At 26.9% G+C, this 17,400-nt stretch overlaps 1 protein-coding gene and 1 pseudogene across 1 annotated transcript; one reads left to right on the forward strand and one right to left on the reverse strand.

Moving 5' to 3' along the window:
- Positions 1–88: 88 nt before the first annotated feature.
- LOC112694451 lies at positions 89–6,934 on the forward strand (annotated as a pseudogene).
- An 8,536-nt stretch (positions 6,935–15,470) lies between these two features.
- Positions 15,471–15,920, reverse strand: LOC112694461 (52 kDa repressor of the inhibitor of the protein kinase-like). The gene has a single exon (XM_025569925.1). The coding sequence runs from the start codon at positions 15,918–15,920 to the stop codon at positions 15,471–15,473; it is 450 nt and encodes a 149-aa protein (XP_025425710.1).
- Positions 15,921–17,400: the final 1,480 nt, after the last annotated feature.

Genomic DNA, 17,400 nt, shown 5'->3' on the forward strand with positions numbered 1-17,400 from the left:
AATTACCTACATCTTGGTGAATCATTGCATATTTAATTTTATTTGACAGATATTTTAAGTTTACTTTTAGTTGTTTATCAATACCCTCATGTCTAGTGCTGTATTTTGTAGGGTTAGTTATTTTTAAACAATTTTCATATGCCTGGCTTTTTTCAATTTTTTTTGTTGTCTTGAACTTAAAAAAATTATTATTCAATGTAAAAAATTTGTTCTATGATTTATTAATAAGAAATTGTGTGTTTTATATCTAAAAAAAATTTAAAGATGATACTAAACATGTTTACTGATTCAGCTGGTTGGAATTTATTGTTTTACAGGAAATTATATTATTTACACTCAAAAATTGTATTTTTTATGAAAAAAGTCATGCTATTTTCATTTTTATATTTATATTTATATTTTGTTATGGTTACTAGTCCTAAATTATTTTGTTTTGTTTATATCTAAATGTGTCATTCATAAATAACTCATTATAAATGTAAGTGGTCTCTTAAATTTATCATGTGGGGAGTTAATCATTTGCCCATTACTTACATAATGAATATTATTTCAAAAATATTTGGTGCACATCAATTTTATGTTTGTATAATATTAAGTTTTAGGTATACCAACAGAATTAATATAGTGTAAATTAATGTTCAATTAAACAATTATTGCCAGAAAGTATTTTTATAATATAATTGCGGTATTCAATATTTAATAATGAAAGAAAATTATTATTTAATTTATTTGATTCAATAATTTTTATGTTCAAGCTGCTATACTACTTTATAATAGCAGATTGTAACAGTAATGCAATGGAATAATGTCATTTGCTGTTGTGTAATAAATAATTTTTCATACTACAAATAAATTTACTGTTAATAATACATTATCAAGAAAATAAATAAATTACAGTATTTTGAAAAATATAATATTCTCTGGCTTAAATTGTTCAAACCTTAAGTCTTATTTATTTTTTTTATTTTTTAAAGTATAATAAAATGTTTTACATGTTTATTTTAACTTGTTAAGATGTTAGGTATTTGTTTTTATTATTATTATTTTCTTAACTGTGTTATAAAAATTTGGATGTTACATTTTCAATATTTAAATACATAACCATTGAAAATGTAGGTAATTTCATTTTTGTAATTCACATTATTAATATAAACCGTAAAATGTATTTTGGAGATTATTATGTATTGAATAAGATTAATTTATTTTGATATGTGATTTTCAGTATGATGTTGAACATAAATTATGTAATTATGATAACATTTAATTTGAAAACTGTTTTTCTTGTGAATTATACATTAATTGATTAATTATTAATGATTCATATCCGCAGTCAAAATAAGTCTGTAGTTTTCAAATTAAATAGATTTTTAAGATGACAATAAAAAAGTTAAGCATTAGAGGCTGCATTCAAACATAATAGCTACTGTAGTAATAATTATTTATTGTGTTCAGTAGTGTTGCTTTTAACTGTTTAATTCTATATTTTTAAGTGCTAAGTAATATGTTAATGTATATTTTTTAATATTTTTTTAAGACACAAAATGTTATTTAAATTAAAATTAATGTCATTTTATTCTATAAAAATATTAAAATAATTCTGAACAATACATATTTTGCACTGAATTTTTTTAAATTTAAGTCATAGGTATTAATATTGTTTTACCAAAGATATTAAGTATGTATTTGTATTTTTAATAACAAATAAAAACTAATTTGAAGCATTAAAGAAGAATGTAAAATTATTTTGTAAATTAAGTGTACAATGGTTAATCTTTAATGAAAAGAAACCATTTCTAAGTTACGAAATATGTAAAATTAAATTTTGTTCAATTAATAAACTCTTAACTATAAAGTATATGATAATAATTAAAATGGTGGTTGATATTTTTCATATATATTTGTAACAATTCTTCACACACTATGCAATTCAATTTATTATTAGTCATTCAATAAATATAACACATTTATAATATATACGGAACAGAGAAATCTAGATTGTTCCCCTCACTCAATTTTTTTTATCTGTATAAGATATTCCATGCTATAAAAGTATTTTATCAGAAAATATAAAAATAATCTGCTATATCTTCAATATTAATTGCATTATTAATTAATTACGTTTTAAATTGTACATGTTGTTTGCCTTTGGCTAATGATTTATTCGGGTCTTCTTTGAACAAAATTCAAATTAATTACAAGGAGCCATAGGTAGTGGTCGAAGTGGTTCAAAATAAGTGAAGGGATGCCTATATTTTTATACTACTTATATTTTGAGACTTATACACTTGGATAGGATTGGAGGCAGTAGCGGATACCTCATGGGTTAAAGGGGTTAATCAACTCCCCGAAAAAAATTGGGTGGTGGGTGGTCGTGGTCAATTTCTAAAGCATTTAGGGCTGGTAAATATTATAGGTAATAATATATCTATAAAATATTGTAAAATTTCAACATTATATTTCATGTCATTATAATATAATAGCTAATAGTTGAGTAGTTTTATAGTGAAAACACTGACAACATAATATATCTCTACGCACACCTCGTGGCCAAACCATTATTTAGTTTATAAAATATGATACAAATCTAAAATTAATTAAGATTGTTTTATACGATAACTGATGTTAGATCAAATGCTCATGCCCGGTTGCATCAAATATTTACACGAAGATAAACTCGTTTAACTATTTAAAACTGTATATATAAACTGATTACGAATTATGACCGATAGATTTTTGTCCTCGGGAAATTGATAAGTGTGGTATTGGATTTGCATTATCTCGAACTCTTTTGTAACAGTTCTGTAGTCGTCTACAGTTGTTAATTTTAGTTTTAGTGAATCTTTTTTTTTTGATCTATTGTAAAATCATCTTGGGCTACAGTTGCTAGTGATGAGTGAAACTGTTCGTAATTTGTAATATTTTGGACAAATATAGATGGTATTTTCCTTACCTCGGAATTTGTGTTGTCAATATCGGCCAGTGTGATGTCATTTACTTATTCGTTGTCCAATAGGTTGGACAGCGGATCGTATCGGTTTTTATTTTTTAATTGAGGACTTGTTGGTGACGTTGGGTAGATATTATCTTTTCTTTTCCTCTTGAGCGAGGAGTTTATCTCCGTTTTGCTGGTCCCTCCTTGTCCGAGAGGCATTTGTAAACACTTTATGCAGATGCAATTTCGCTAAACGTTATTTACGGAACGAAAACTCTATCGAACCTGCCGCGTCGGTTGCCGATAACGAATTGTGAAAACGGTTTATCAAAACGGGTTAAGAACTGTGCAACTGAAGTTGTATAAAATTTTTTTAAACATTTTATTAACAAATCTACCGTTTTCCATAGATAACATATTCTAAGTACATTATTGAACACTTAAAAAGGGACTATATTTTATATTCCATAAATATTTTGAAATAAAAAGTATACACATATTATAGTTATACTCGATATTTAAGGGGTTTTATATAGGCAATTTAAATATCAAAATTAAAACAAAAAACGTAATTTTAAATTTAATTGTTACAAATCATACGATCGATTGTTGAGTTTCTCGTGCTATTCTTTGTTAGTAAAATACAATTTTTACTTTATCAAGTCCAAACAATCACAATTGTTGTTCATTATTATTTTTGAAATGGCTTCTATAGGTATAGGTAAATATAAACATTTAAAATCTATTTATCATTGGTTATGAAAAATACGGTTCTGAGTCAAGGACGGATTGATCAGAATCTACGTATGAAGTACCTAATAATTCCATAATCTGACTGGTGGAGAAAACTTTTACAAAAAAAAAAAAAAAAATCTCTGGATTTTGATTTCGGAATGATTCAATATCAGCAGTCAAAATCATTACTATCCTAGTACGTACAGTGTATATTTAATGCTAATAAAAGTGTACACCTCATATTTCAAGTTCGCATCCCTATTGCGACTGATATTTTTGGATAAAAATACAACTAATACAAATATTATATCTTTAAAATGCTAAAAAATGCCAAGACTTCTTCACAGTTCGTGGTGCTATAACACTACGGTGGCCAAAATGGTTCGAATCAGAATCGCGTCGCTCGCTGGTTTCGGCTTCCGAACGGAATCCGTCGCAGTGACGTTCTCGCGCGTAAAAACGCCGTTTAACTTCGACTATATGAAATGGTTTCGACCCGCAGTGACCAGAAGCGTATCGGGGGGGGGGGGGGTTCAGGGGGTCAGCTGACCCACAGTTAATATTTGTTGACAAAATTGGCCTCTTGGAAATTTCTTTTTTTTTCAGACCTTGATTTGGGCTCTTGGACAGTTGGCCCATCGGATTTACTTGAAAAATGAACGCCATGTATATTCAAAATTTTTCAAGTCATAATTTATATTTTAAATTACATCGTTTTAGTAGAAAGTTAAGTAAACCATATTTTATTCCGTACGTTTGTTGCGCTGATAAAATTAGATTATACTTATTAATCGTAAATAAGTCATTATCGGTGGTATCACCAATTTTAAAATGTAATATGAATATACTTATACACTTTTATGAGCGTATTGTGTTTTTTTTTTTTTTTTTTTTTACAAGGTATTCAGTTTCTAATTCAGTTTCATCCCTAATTAATGGCCCCTTGAAATGGCTTGACCCACAGTTCCCCGACTCTGGATCCGCCCCTGGCTGTGACGTAATACCGTCTTGCGTTTCAGTCGTACACAAAGAGCTTCACGGAAGCACTGCGCATCGAGTACGCGGAAGACAACATCACTGTGCAACACCTGTTCCCGTTGTTCGTCAACACGAAAATGAACGCTTTCAGTTATCGGCTGCGAGAGACCGGTCTGTTCGTGCCTGACGCCTAGGTGTACGCCCTAAACGCCGTGAACACGTTGGGCATGGTGAAACACTCGACCCGTTATTGGGCGCACGGTATTCAGGCGACCGATCGTTTAGTCACCGACTATATAGTTATACAAGTATTGTTATATAAACACTCTTCAAGTCGAAAGTCCTACGTCCTGGTATACATGAGTCGTGAAATTGTTTTGATGGGTCGGAGAATAGAAACGTGAAAAAGTACTTTTAATTTCGAAGACGATTCAAAATGGTTGAATGGTTGAAAACTACTACTGTTTAAAAAATTAACACCAAAATCTCAAAAAAAAAAAAAAAGAAAAAAGAAACGTGTAAACATAATTCGTTATGTACCTAATACGGCTAATTACAATTAATTGTGTTACCTATTATTGTTCGTAACGCAGTTGGTAGAAAGGTTTTTTGTTTTGAACTCATCTAACTAGAAGAAAGTAAAATAATGGGTAGTCGTTTCTAAATTAATATTATTGAATTAATATTTCAATTCTTCAAAAGAATTATTAAAAAGTTACTTTCGACTTTAATATAACTGTTATTAACGGTTATTTACAGTTTATGTACTGTCTATGTATAGACATATGACGTGAGACAAGAGAATTGAAAAATACCATATGTTCGTATTTTTAAAGTCGACAACTGGATATACGAGTTTTAATTATTAACCTAGATCCCAATAAGACAAGTAATACAAATTATTGTACTAATCGAATTCTGTTAAAACAAAAAGAGTAAAATAATCTCTTCCTTGCATCAAGGCTATAAAAGACGATTAAATTATTTTCGCTTACATAATAGTAGTAAATCACTAGTCAATTACGATATTTTTATTTGATGTCTGAATGGTTAGATGGATAGGGTAGTACGTTAAAACGGAACAATTTGAAGTCCATCCCTGTGCCCCATCAATAACGCAGTAACTTAAAAGAGATTTTAATAAGTAGATCTATTGTTGATTCAACTGGTTTTATTAACTAAATCATTAATTTAAACCAATTCTTAGGTCAAAAAACTAATTTTAAAACTAAGTGCGTGTTGATCACATGTTCAGTCTGTTATATTGCCAATTTGTACAAGTAGGTCTATGATTATGTATTATTACATATTTCTGATTAATTCATTAAATTAATTTGTTTAAAATACGTAAATCGTTAAAAAGTCCAATCTATAACCAAGACTGTCCATCATCGTGCCTATAAGAAACGACACTTGATAAAACTTTTGAATACTATTAATTTCTATCGTTTAACCTATTAACTATAATTTGTAACCAATATGCTGCTATAATAATTTATCAAAATAATTCACTTGATTACTCGGTAAGTTTAATTCACCTATTCATGTGCAACAGAAACGCTAAACAAATTCCGCGCCCTTGGGCAGTTGCCTCCCTTGCTCCTCTGGTAACTACGCCATTGATTATAAGACTATTAAATTACATTTTCAGGTGATTGAATGAAGTAAAAAGTACAAAAATATCGAAGTTTTTACTTTAATATTTCATTAGTCATTTAGTTATTCGTCTTGAAAAATTAAAAAAAAACTTACTTGTTACCTTTCTGCATTTAGAGTTTCAGGTGCTACCCCATTGAAAAGTCCGATAGACTTAATGAACATTGTATGTACCTCTTATGTAGTAAATGTAGTATAATAGTACTTTTATGTAAACGATTTAATAATAATATTGCCAATCGAAATCATTTGTCTACGCGATCATTGACAATTGATTGCGTCACTCAATAACATTTGAACAACAACCCATAAGCCGTTTATTATTATACATATTTTTAATATTAACAATTATTGACGAACAAATAACCCTCCACGATCAGGTATAGCCTTTAGTGTTATACAATGTTATATATAATTATTATTATTTTAATATTATTATTATTATATATTAATTTTATTAGTATTATATTATTATTACGTATTATAAAAATGTGTGTTAAATGTTTGTTGTTATTATTTTAGCATTTTTTCCTGAGACTGCCACCAGTGCGGATAAGAACTTTAGTAGGAGAATTTACGACTCATTCCTTTAGAAACGATTATTTCTCGAGAAAAGGAATGAAAGTGGAATAACTTTTTTTAATTTATAGTAGCTTAATTTTTAATTTTTTTTAATTTGACGTTGTACATGTTATGTAATATATAATACAAATAACTATAATATTGCTTTGTAACGTTTGTATAGTAATAAAAATAGTTTTCTTGTTACCTGTTTAATATTATTTTTTTAACTACCCTGAATAACATTTAAGTTAGATAATCAAAAAAGCAACGCCGTAGGAGAGTTGAAATCGACCAAACTGATGTAAGTTTAACTAAAGGAACATACATAAAAACATTTATCTATGTAAAGAATATAAGATAGATCAAGATAACTAAATTAAATATTAATAGTTGTAATAATCGTAACCCTTGAAAACCTTAATATGTTTTTTTGGCTGTATTCAAATTGGGTCCCGAATTATTTTAGATACTACACTAGTTGGGTCCCGGATTTTAATAGGTACTACACTAGTTGGGTCCTGAATTATTTTAGGTACACAATAGTTTCTGAATATTTTTTGGTAAGTACTACATCATACTAACATTTTCCTTCCTATTTCAGGACCGGATTAAGAGTTTATCGGGCCTGGAGCCCAGTAGTCCAAAGGGCCCTTAATTCATACACTATTAATTACCAATAACTGAATTTTATTTCTTTAAAAAAATGATACAAATTAATTGATTGTAGGTACAGATATATCTTTTTTAATCTTTAAATATTAGTTAATTTTCGTTACATACAAATATACAACATTATTGTTTAAATGTCAAAATAAAAATAAAATATTTTAAAATTAACTTTATTAGGTACCTTATTTTCTTTCCAATTTTCAATTTTGGCAGTAAATACTTTCATTTTTTTGTAACACCAATTGTTAGGCATATAATATAGAAACTAGTTTTAGTGATAAAATAAAAAATTAAATAAAGGTAATAGATAGCGAATTAGCGACTAAATAAAAACTGCGAGTTAAAACTTAAAACATAAATATTTCAGTATACAATTTACTGATACGCCATGATACATTATGTATCATACATGGGATAGTAATTAATATCTTTTAAATAGCCAATAGACTTACCTTATTTAGTAATATTTTCATATTTTCTTCTTTTTCTTTTTTAAGCTTTCGCTTAACGGCTCCACTAGCACATTTTTGTGACATTTTCGTAACAAGTATGAAATATCAAATAATGTGTACCTATCTACGTACTACGTGCCAATTGTTACACTGTTTACAGTTAAATCGTAAATGATGGTCGACGATCGACGCTCATATGTTTCTAGGAAATACAATCTAAATATAGTCATAAATGAATTCAAATCAAATCTACAGATAACAAAATATTGTCGTAATAACGTAATGTCCTAGACGGTTCGGTGAATGCAAACAAATTATATTTTATCATACTATTTTTATATTAGGTATAATATAATATCATAAAGTCCTATTATTCCAAACCGATATTACTGCTCGCACGTAAGCAGGTGGTAGCTAGCACACTGCGTAATACCATTGATTATACTAGTATTTATAATCAATGGTAATACATATAGTAAAAATACGAAAATTTTATCAAAATAAAATTTAAACTTAAATTATTTTGAACTTGGCCTGAAATAAAAGGCCCCTTCGGGGCCTTCAATATTTCAGTGCCTGGAGCCCGGGCTCCCAGGCTCCGTGCTTAATCCGGCCCAGTCCTATTTTAACAGACTTAGACCTGTTTAAATTAGTTATCAGTAAAAAAAACAAATTTTAATACATTATCATAATTGTAATATAAGTGTAATATATCAGTATAAATCATCAGTAGGTACTTTATTTCATTTGAAAAAAATAAGAAAAATAAAATAAGAAAATAGAATATAACAGTTGAGTTTAAATTATTTTTAAGGTCTCCATAACATCTGTTCTCGTGGACTTGGAAAAACAATAAAATTACAGCAACTGTGATATGAGTAAGCCAGATAATTAATTAGGTAATTACCTATAGGTAGTTCATTACCTATTGTAAAATGTGTGGCATGGTTGCATCCAGCGTTTTGGGATGTGGGTATTGGAAGTTGGCCATATTGTATTGCGATTGGTATTGTTTGTATAATTGTCTGGTCTGAAAATATATTAGGTAAGTTATGAATATTTGTTTTTAATTAATTTATTATTTATTTATTTAATATATTTTTTTTACCTTTTTTAGTAACCATTGATTGTGGTGTGATCAACATCACTGAATTTGCATTAAAATTATAATTTTTTTTTAATGTATTTTGTGCCAAAAAATTTTGGAGGCTGATTAGATGTCCTCTGTATTGTTTTAATGTTGTTTAATATACATTACTGAAATTTTCTATTTTATTTATATTAAATTCATTATATAATATTCTTTTAATTATGTCTTCGATGTATAAAATTTTTGGCTTTGTATTTTTTTTTATACATTTAGTATCAATAGTGAAATTTTTAAATGTTATAAGACATTTTAATGTAACAGAATTGTTATAAATTTTAATTGTCTGATGATTTGTGTTAATATAATATTTATTTGCTTTTTTGCCTTTTTGAATTTTAAAAATAATTTTTTTTTTTTTGACACAATTGTCATAGTTTATTTAAAAAAAAAGATGTTTTATCCACTGCAGTGTTGTGAAGTAATTTATTTATACATATAAATTCTTTGGCGACTCTTACAATTATATAATTTTTATTATTTTAATTTTTTATCATTTAGTTTTACTTACAGTTGCACTATTTGGGTAACTTTCTGTTCTTTTAATTGCACAAATAATCAACATTTCATGTGTTAATTCATTATTTAAGATCCATTCATTTGGAAGTCTGAAGTTTTGAGAACTTTTATTATTAATTAAGACTTTGACATAGTGATTGGAATCTAATTCTTGTCTGTAAATAAAAAAAAACATTAGAAAATGGTTAGAAGTATACAGCATGTCCCAAAAGTCCCGTATCACCCTCTTAATACTTCCATGGAAAATCAATATATTTAAAAAAAATTGAATTTTATGCCATTCAATCAAAATGTCCATACTTAGTATTGAAAAAAAAACCGCGTTTAAATATATTGATTTTCCATGGAGGTATTAAGGGTGGGTGATACGGGACTTTTGGGACATGCTGTATATGTTAAGAGTACGTCCTCATAATACATACGGTTGTTTATAAATATCAAATTCTAAATGATCATCAAAATTTTGTATTTTCTTTAAAAAATTGTTGAAATTAGGGGCAAGTACTATATAATAATATATAATAATATATATAATATATATGATGATTCGTACATAGTCTCAGTATTTAATTTAAAATCATTTATTATTTCTATAACGGAGTACAAAGCCTCTAATTTCGAACATTTCACGAAAGACAAAAATATATTTTTCAAAATTTCTCCTACTTCAGGATTTTGGTGACTGAAAATAATATAACATGAATTAATAGAATAAATAAATGTTCCTTAATATTAATATTCACTTGTTATCAAACATAGCTGTTTTTTTTTTTTAATGCAATTTTTAATTTTATCGTGTATGAAACAATTTTTTTTGTTTATAAAAATAAAGTTATCTGCCAATTCTTGAACAATATCCCACACTGTACGGGGTATTACGTTCAAATCTAATAACTTATTTATATAATTACAGAAATTGGTTTGAAATGTAATATTATATTTACATTTGATGTTGCAATCAGTTGAATATATCTGTAAGAAAAAATATTTTATTTTTATTATTAATTTAGTATATTTAAATATTATTATACTTACTTATAATTATTGACTTTTATAAGGCTATCAAACGTTTTCAATTCAATTATTTTTTTCATTTCTTTTTTATAAGCAGTTTGATATGCTTTTGATTTTTTTTATTACATTTAAATCGTTTTTTATTAAAAAATTAAGGCAAGAGGATTTGTTACAATTAAGCATGTTAACATTTTTGAGTTTTTTATATATAAGAAAGCTTTTTTTTTTTTAAATTAATTATATTTTTATGTATTTTTAAAATTGTATATTGAATTTGCATGTTATTCCTAATAATATGATCGTTTACGTTTATATTATAGTAATCGTTATCATATAGGTAATCTTAAATTACATTAGGAGTTAATACTTTATGGCCCATTTTTTTTAAGGCTACAATAGAAGCAGCGATACATTCAATTGTTTTTAAACTGGGTACCTGTGAATTTAAATTAAAAATTAAATGTAAAAAACTTTTATAAAATAAAAATAATGTAAAATAAAACATACCACAAAACGAATATATTTAGGTATAATAGTTTTATTTGAAGAATAATCGATTTTCATGTGGTGCAATAGCATATGTAAATATATGAACTTCTTTGCACAATAAGAACACTTCAATAGAGAATTTACATCCTTAAAAATATCCTCATTGTTATTCACACATTTATTTCCTTTAAGTGTTCTTAATTCGACTGAAATCACAATAAAATTGTAAATCCTATACAGTTAAAAGAATGCATAGAAAAATCATATTATTACGTAAATTTGAAAAGCACAATTTTAGCCCCCCTAGAACCCCCCAATTTTATCAACCTATCTTATAGAACGTAGCCCGGAAAATACTTTCGGTCCAGTTGATGGATGTCGAAAAATCGATACTTACGGAGATAAAGTTGCGCTTTTCAATTACATAATATTGTCATAATTTAATTTTAAAAAAAAATGCTAATAGTTAAATTATCGAAAAACCACTACTCCCCCGATCAACACCAGTCTTCAAGACGTTTTTCGGGGTCCTTTAGCCTGTGTATTGCCAAAGTTAGAAATCGACGGGTAAGTTTGGAATAATAAAAAAAAAAAAATAACGATATTTAATACATAATTTACATATTTTAGATTTTGGCACACACGATTTACCGCAGGGTTGTATTGCGATATCGAGGTAAATTGTGAGTTTTTCTAGTCCAAAAATATGCGATTTCTATCATTTTTTTTATGTTTTTCGGAAACCTACCATTTTTTTATTTTATTTAAATATTATATTAGGCTGTAATAATATTTTAGTATTAATTTAAAATACCGAAATTATATTTAATATATAATTTACATATTTTAGATTTTGGCACACACGATTTACCGTAGGGTTGTATTGCAGTATCGAGGTAAATTGTGAGTTTTTCTAGTCCAAAAATACGCGATTTCTATCATTTTTTTATGTTTTTCGGAAACCTACCATTTTTTAAGAGTAGCTTATGGAATTCTTAGGTACAAAATACTTACAAATTAGCATGATTTTGACACATTTTATACAAATTACTCAGTTCAGTTTCAACACTCGTAGGTAAAGGTTGTGTTTTCATCGTAAATCTCGTAATCTTATTTTTTATATTATGTTGTGCGTTAGTTATAATAGTAATGTTTCTTCTTCTTCGGTTAATAATATTAAATGCTGCAAGTGTCGTAATATTTACCACCTTGAGTGTACTGATATAGGCTCTCCAAAGAAACTATAAAATTTAGGAATTAACAGGAACTTATGGAAATGCATCGAATGTTCTTTATCCAATATTACAGTAAGAAAAAATACTACTAAATCTTCTTCAGTTAAGAATGAATCTATAAATAGCCTAAGTCTTGTTAAAGCAGATATATCATCTATTTTATCAAAAATTGAAAATTTGGTCACTTCGACTAACTCGGTAGAAAAATCAATAACTTTTTGTTCAGATAAAATTGATGATTTTAATTCCAAACTTGATAGTGTAATTGATAAAGTAAATGATGTTGAATACCGTTTAAGCCACATGGAAAACACATATAAAAATTTGATAAACGATTTAGAATTATTAAAAATAACTCTAATATATCCGAGCAAAATGACCTTGCTAATAATATCGAAATATCTGGTATTCCTTTTAGTGCTAAAGAATCATTAAACGAAGTAATTATTTGTCTTGGGAAAAAATTAAACGTAGAAATTAAAAATTCGGATCGAAATTATTTAGGCTGAAAAGTAATAAAGATAATCAGGGAAAGACCATTGTTCATTTTAGTAATAAAATAACAAAAGATAATTTGTTATCTGGAATTAAAACTGCATATAAGTCAGGTAATCAGTTAAAGGCCAATCACATAAATTCAGTATTCCCAGATAATAAAATATTTATAAATGATCAATTATCAGTAGGAAATAGAAAATTATTCTGGTTATCAAAATTATTATCAAAGATGTATGACTTCAAATATATTTGGACAAACTCAAGCGGAGTCATTATGAAAAAAATGAAAGTTCACATAGTTTTCGAGTCATCTCTATCAACCAACTTATTAAAATTGATATTGAAAAAAAAGTCGTTCAACTCTATGATATCGTGATAAAGAATTAATTATTGTTATTTTAGAATACTGTATATTATTATTTATTTATTTCGTTTAAGTTTAAATGATTCGTACCTTACAAAATATATGTGATGAAATTAAGGCTGTAAATAATGTTAAAACAAAAGATATTAATTTTTAAATGAGGTTAAATTATATGAAAAAAGGTTTTCTATATTTGCAATGAATATAAGAAGTATTCAATGTAATTTAGATGAACTAGCTACTCTATTGAGTACTATTAATGATAGATTCGATATTATTGTACTTAGTGAAACTTGGTTAACCAATGATTGTAACATTAGCATATCAGGATTTAAACAGTATCACTGTCTAGGCATTTTAAATAAATCAGATGGAATCACCATTTTTGTAAAAGATTGTTTTGATGTAACGTGTATAAACTATAATGTAATTAAATATTGTAATTCATTAGATATTACCATCTCATTCAATAATATTAACTACCGGGTTACTGGAATATACAGATCACCAAGTTACAATGTTGATTTATTTTTAGATTCCCTTGAATTTTTCCTCAGTATAAATAATAATAATGAGTTACATTATATATGTGGAGATATTAAGATTAATATTTTGTCGAATAATTATATTATAACTAGATGCCAAAATGGTTCTAATAGTAATATAGATCACATATTTTTAAAAAATATAGACATTAATTCTATTTCTAGTTATATTATACGTATTAGTATTACTGATCACTATGGTACTTCTATTTTAACTGATATTGATACACTGATAAACAATTATAATACTAAAAATACCTCTTTAAATCCAACATCAATTAAAAAAATTAATTATAACAAACTAAATTTAATCTTAAACAACGAAGATTGGGGCAAATATTTAAATAACCTGTCTATTAACAATGCATTGGTTATGTTCAATGAAAAAATAAATACAGCCATAAATAGTTGTACCACAGATGTTAAAATTTAAAATTGTCGTAAATTTATTGAACTAAAAAAATGGATAACAAGGGGTATCTTAGTTTCAATAAATAAAAAAGAAAAAAATGTACATAAAAAAACGAAAAAGGCCTTTTGATTTAAACTTTGCTAATAAATTTTGAAAATACAAAAATCTACTTCAAACTATCATCAAAAAAGCACGTATTCTACATTATCAAAATGAAATCTTACAAGCAAATTCATATACAAAATCTACTTGGCGTATTATCAATGAAATTACTGAAAATAAAAATAAACCCAAAATTCCTATTACTTCGCTTTGTAGTAAAGATGATAAAATAGTTTATGATAAATTTGAAATTTGCAATATTCTTAATAATTATTTTACCAATGTTGAAGAGAATATATCAAAAAATATAAAAAAAAAATAATTATCATAAATAAGATTGGGAATTTTTGAATAATAAATGTTATAAAGAGAATTCGAAATTTAGAAGAATTAAAACGAGAATAGTTTAATGCTGGAGAACAACCAGAGATAAAAAAAAGTACAAGCACTGTGCTAAAAGACTATTTCTTAATAACAAATTATAGTACTAATGATAATAAAAACTTTATAAATGGTATATCGTATAATTTTTCACTAAATGCTTTTTTGTTTTTCAAAACTATTATCACTGAATGCATAAATCGTATATTTTCGCTCTTTTTTTAAAATTCATCGTTTTTATTTTCGCCATTATTAATTCGCAATTTTTATATTCGCGGTTATTGTTTCGCTATTTTGGTTGGATACCCTATCATTAATAATTAGTAATTAATAATAATAATAATAATAATAATTATTAATTGTAATTTACAAAAAGTCTTGCTGATGAATTGTATTATACTCGTATGTGTTTCAAAAATAATCGTGGATGTAACACACAAATAACTAGTAAATTGAAAATCGTTTGACTCGTGACAAACATTTACATACCTACCTATACAAATATCTTCAGTGACGCCGAACACGTAAGCAAGTGGGGTAAATTCCCCAGAAATTTTTTAGATGGTGGGCAGGTGGATAACTCAATACAGTTAGTGCTACATATATTATTACAGGCGCGGATCCAGAAAATTTTGACAGGGGGTGCTCAAAAAAAAAAAAAGATTGTTACACCTTTCTATTTATTTAAATTAATATTTTCTATTTGATTTATTGGTGCTAACTTTTTTTTCATACATCAGTATTTATTAAATATAAACTTAAAAATAACAATAATTTCTTACATATATTGTAACTGTAATTTTCTTGGGTGTTTTTCATTGAATTCTTCAATAACTTCCTCTGGAGTAATTTTAATATCCCTATGAATATTAAGAAGCATAAGTCCATTTAATCTATCCTCTCCTATTGTTGATCTTAAATATGTTTTTGTTTGTCGAAGTGAGGAAAATATTCTTTCTGCGGTGCAAGTGGTAACTGGTATAACGCAAATAATTTTTAGCAATTCCTTTATATTAGGATAAAATTCAGATGCATGAGTCAAAGCTTCTATAGCAGTTTTAGGTTTATCTAATTGGGATTTCCAAAATTGTTTCCACAAAGTAACTTCACCTCTAACCTCTTCTATCGAGCCAATTAGATCATCGATATAAAATTTGGCCGATTTAATAATTTTTTCGATATCTGTATCTTCAAGTAGGAAAAATGGTATTAAATATTGTAAATACATAATCGTTTCGTGTCCGTGACCTAAAAATCTATTTTTGATATCTGATATTAAATTATTTAAATTCCGATAACGGAATAACCGATATTATTTATTATTATTATTATTATTTTGAAAAATAAGAAATAACATAATTTATAATATAAATTTATTTTGTTGGTGGCCAAGGCGACAGGGGGTGCCCGAGCACCCATAGCCCCCCCCTGAATCCGCGCCTGTATTATTATTATTGTATGATAAAATATTGTATAATAGTATGTTATTGATAGATAGTACTAGTATTATACAGGTATAAAATACTTGCCGTTCAATTGTGATTCATGGTGTATGGGTGGGTATCCATAAGTAAGGTTTACATCAGTAATACAAAAAAAGTTCGGTGTCACTGAATTTAGGCTTGGAACCTAGATCATTTTTCAGCTTCGGTTTGATTCTGATTTTCAATTTTTTTTTTTTTTCGGTTTCGACATTTTAATATTACTCTTTTGGGATTTCGGTTCTTACATTTTTTTTTTTTTTTTTTTATGGTTCCGATTCCGATTTCGGTTTTTATAATTAAAAAAATAAAGGTTCCGGTGTTAATGAATATTTTATATTCTTTAGGTTCTACAAATAATTGGAGTTAAAAAAAATAGGCATAAAGTGTAGGCGATAGCAATACTCAAAAATGCTGTACAAACGAAATAATATAAAAACTATCAAATAAGAAAAGGTATTAAAAAAATGGTTGGGAAATTTTGATTTTGTAATGTTTTAACCTTGGTACTACAAAGATCCAGAACACTAATTAATAATCCCGAACAGGCTAATAATGTTTTGTAATAAGCAATAAAACGTACATTAGTATTGTGATTGTTATACACGGGTATTTTATTTTTAAATTATTTTTTAAAAACAAAAATCGTGTTACAACCAACAATTGAATTCATTAAAAACCTAATATTGTGATAAAATTATATAATACCCAATGATCAGGCCCGGCTAAAGTGTTTAAACAAACATAGGCAAAAATTAGTTTTTGCCACCCCTTACGTGTAAATATTTTATCAAATATTTTTTTTTTATTCATAAAAATTGTCCAGGAAAAATGCCACCCTAGGCGTGGGCCTATATCGCCTATCCCTTGAGCCGGGCCTGCCAATGATCAAATTATTTACTTTATAATTTACGGGTTGACGTTTTTGAAACGATATCGTGTTCAAAATATTTATTAATTGGTGATTATTTTGATCGACCCACAACAAATTTATATGTAACCAAACGACTATTTATCAATACTAATACTAAAATTAAAACAATTAAAAACCTCGGGCAACAACAAGACATCTCCAATTAACTAAATTTTTCAGGACGAACAAATACCTATTTTAAAATTAAAATTATAACTTTAAAATTTAACTGAAATCATATTTTGATTTAATTTTAATGATTATAATAGAGACTAATACTTAAATGGTAAAAATAAAATTTTAAAATAGCCAAA

The sequence above is a fragment of the Sipha flava genome, unplaced genomic scaffold (assembly GCF_003268045.1).
Source record: "Sipha flava isolate LNK unplaced genomic scaffold, YSA_version1 0_pilon_pilon, whole genome shotgun sequence".
NCBI lineage: Eukaryota > Metazoa > Arthropoda > Insecta > Hemiptera > Aphididae > Sipha > Sipha flava.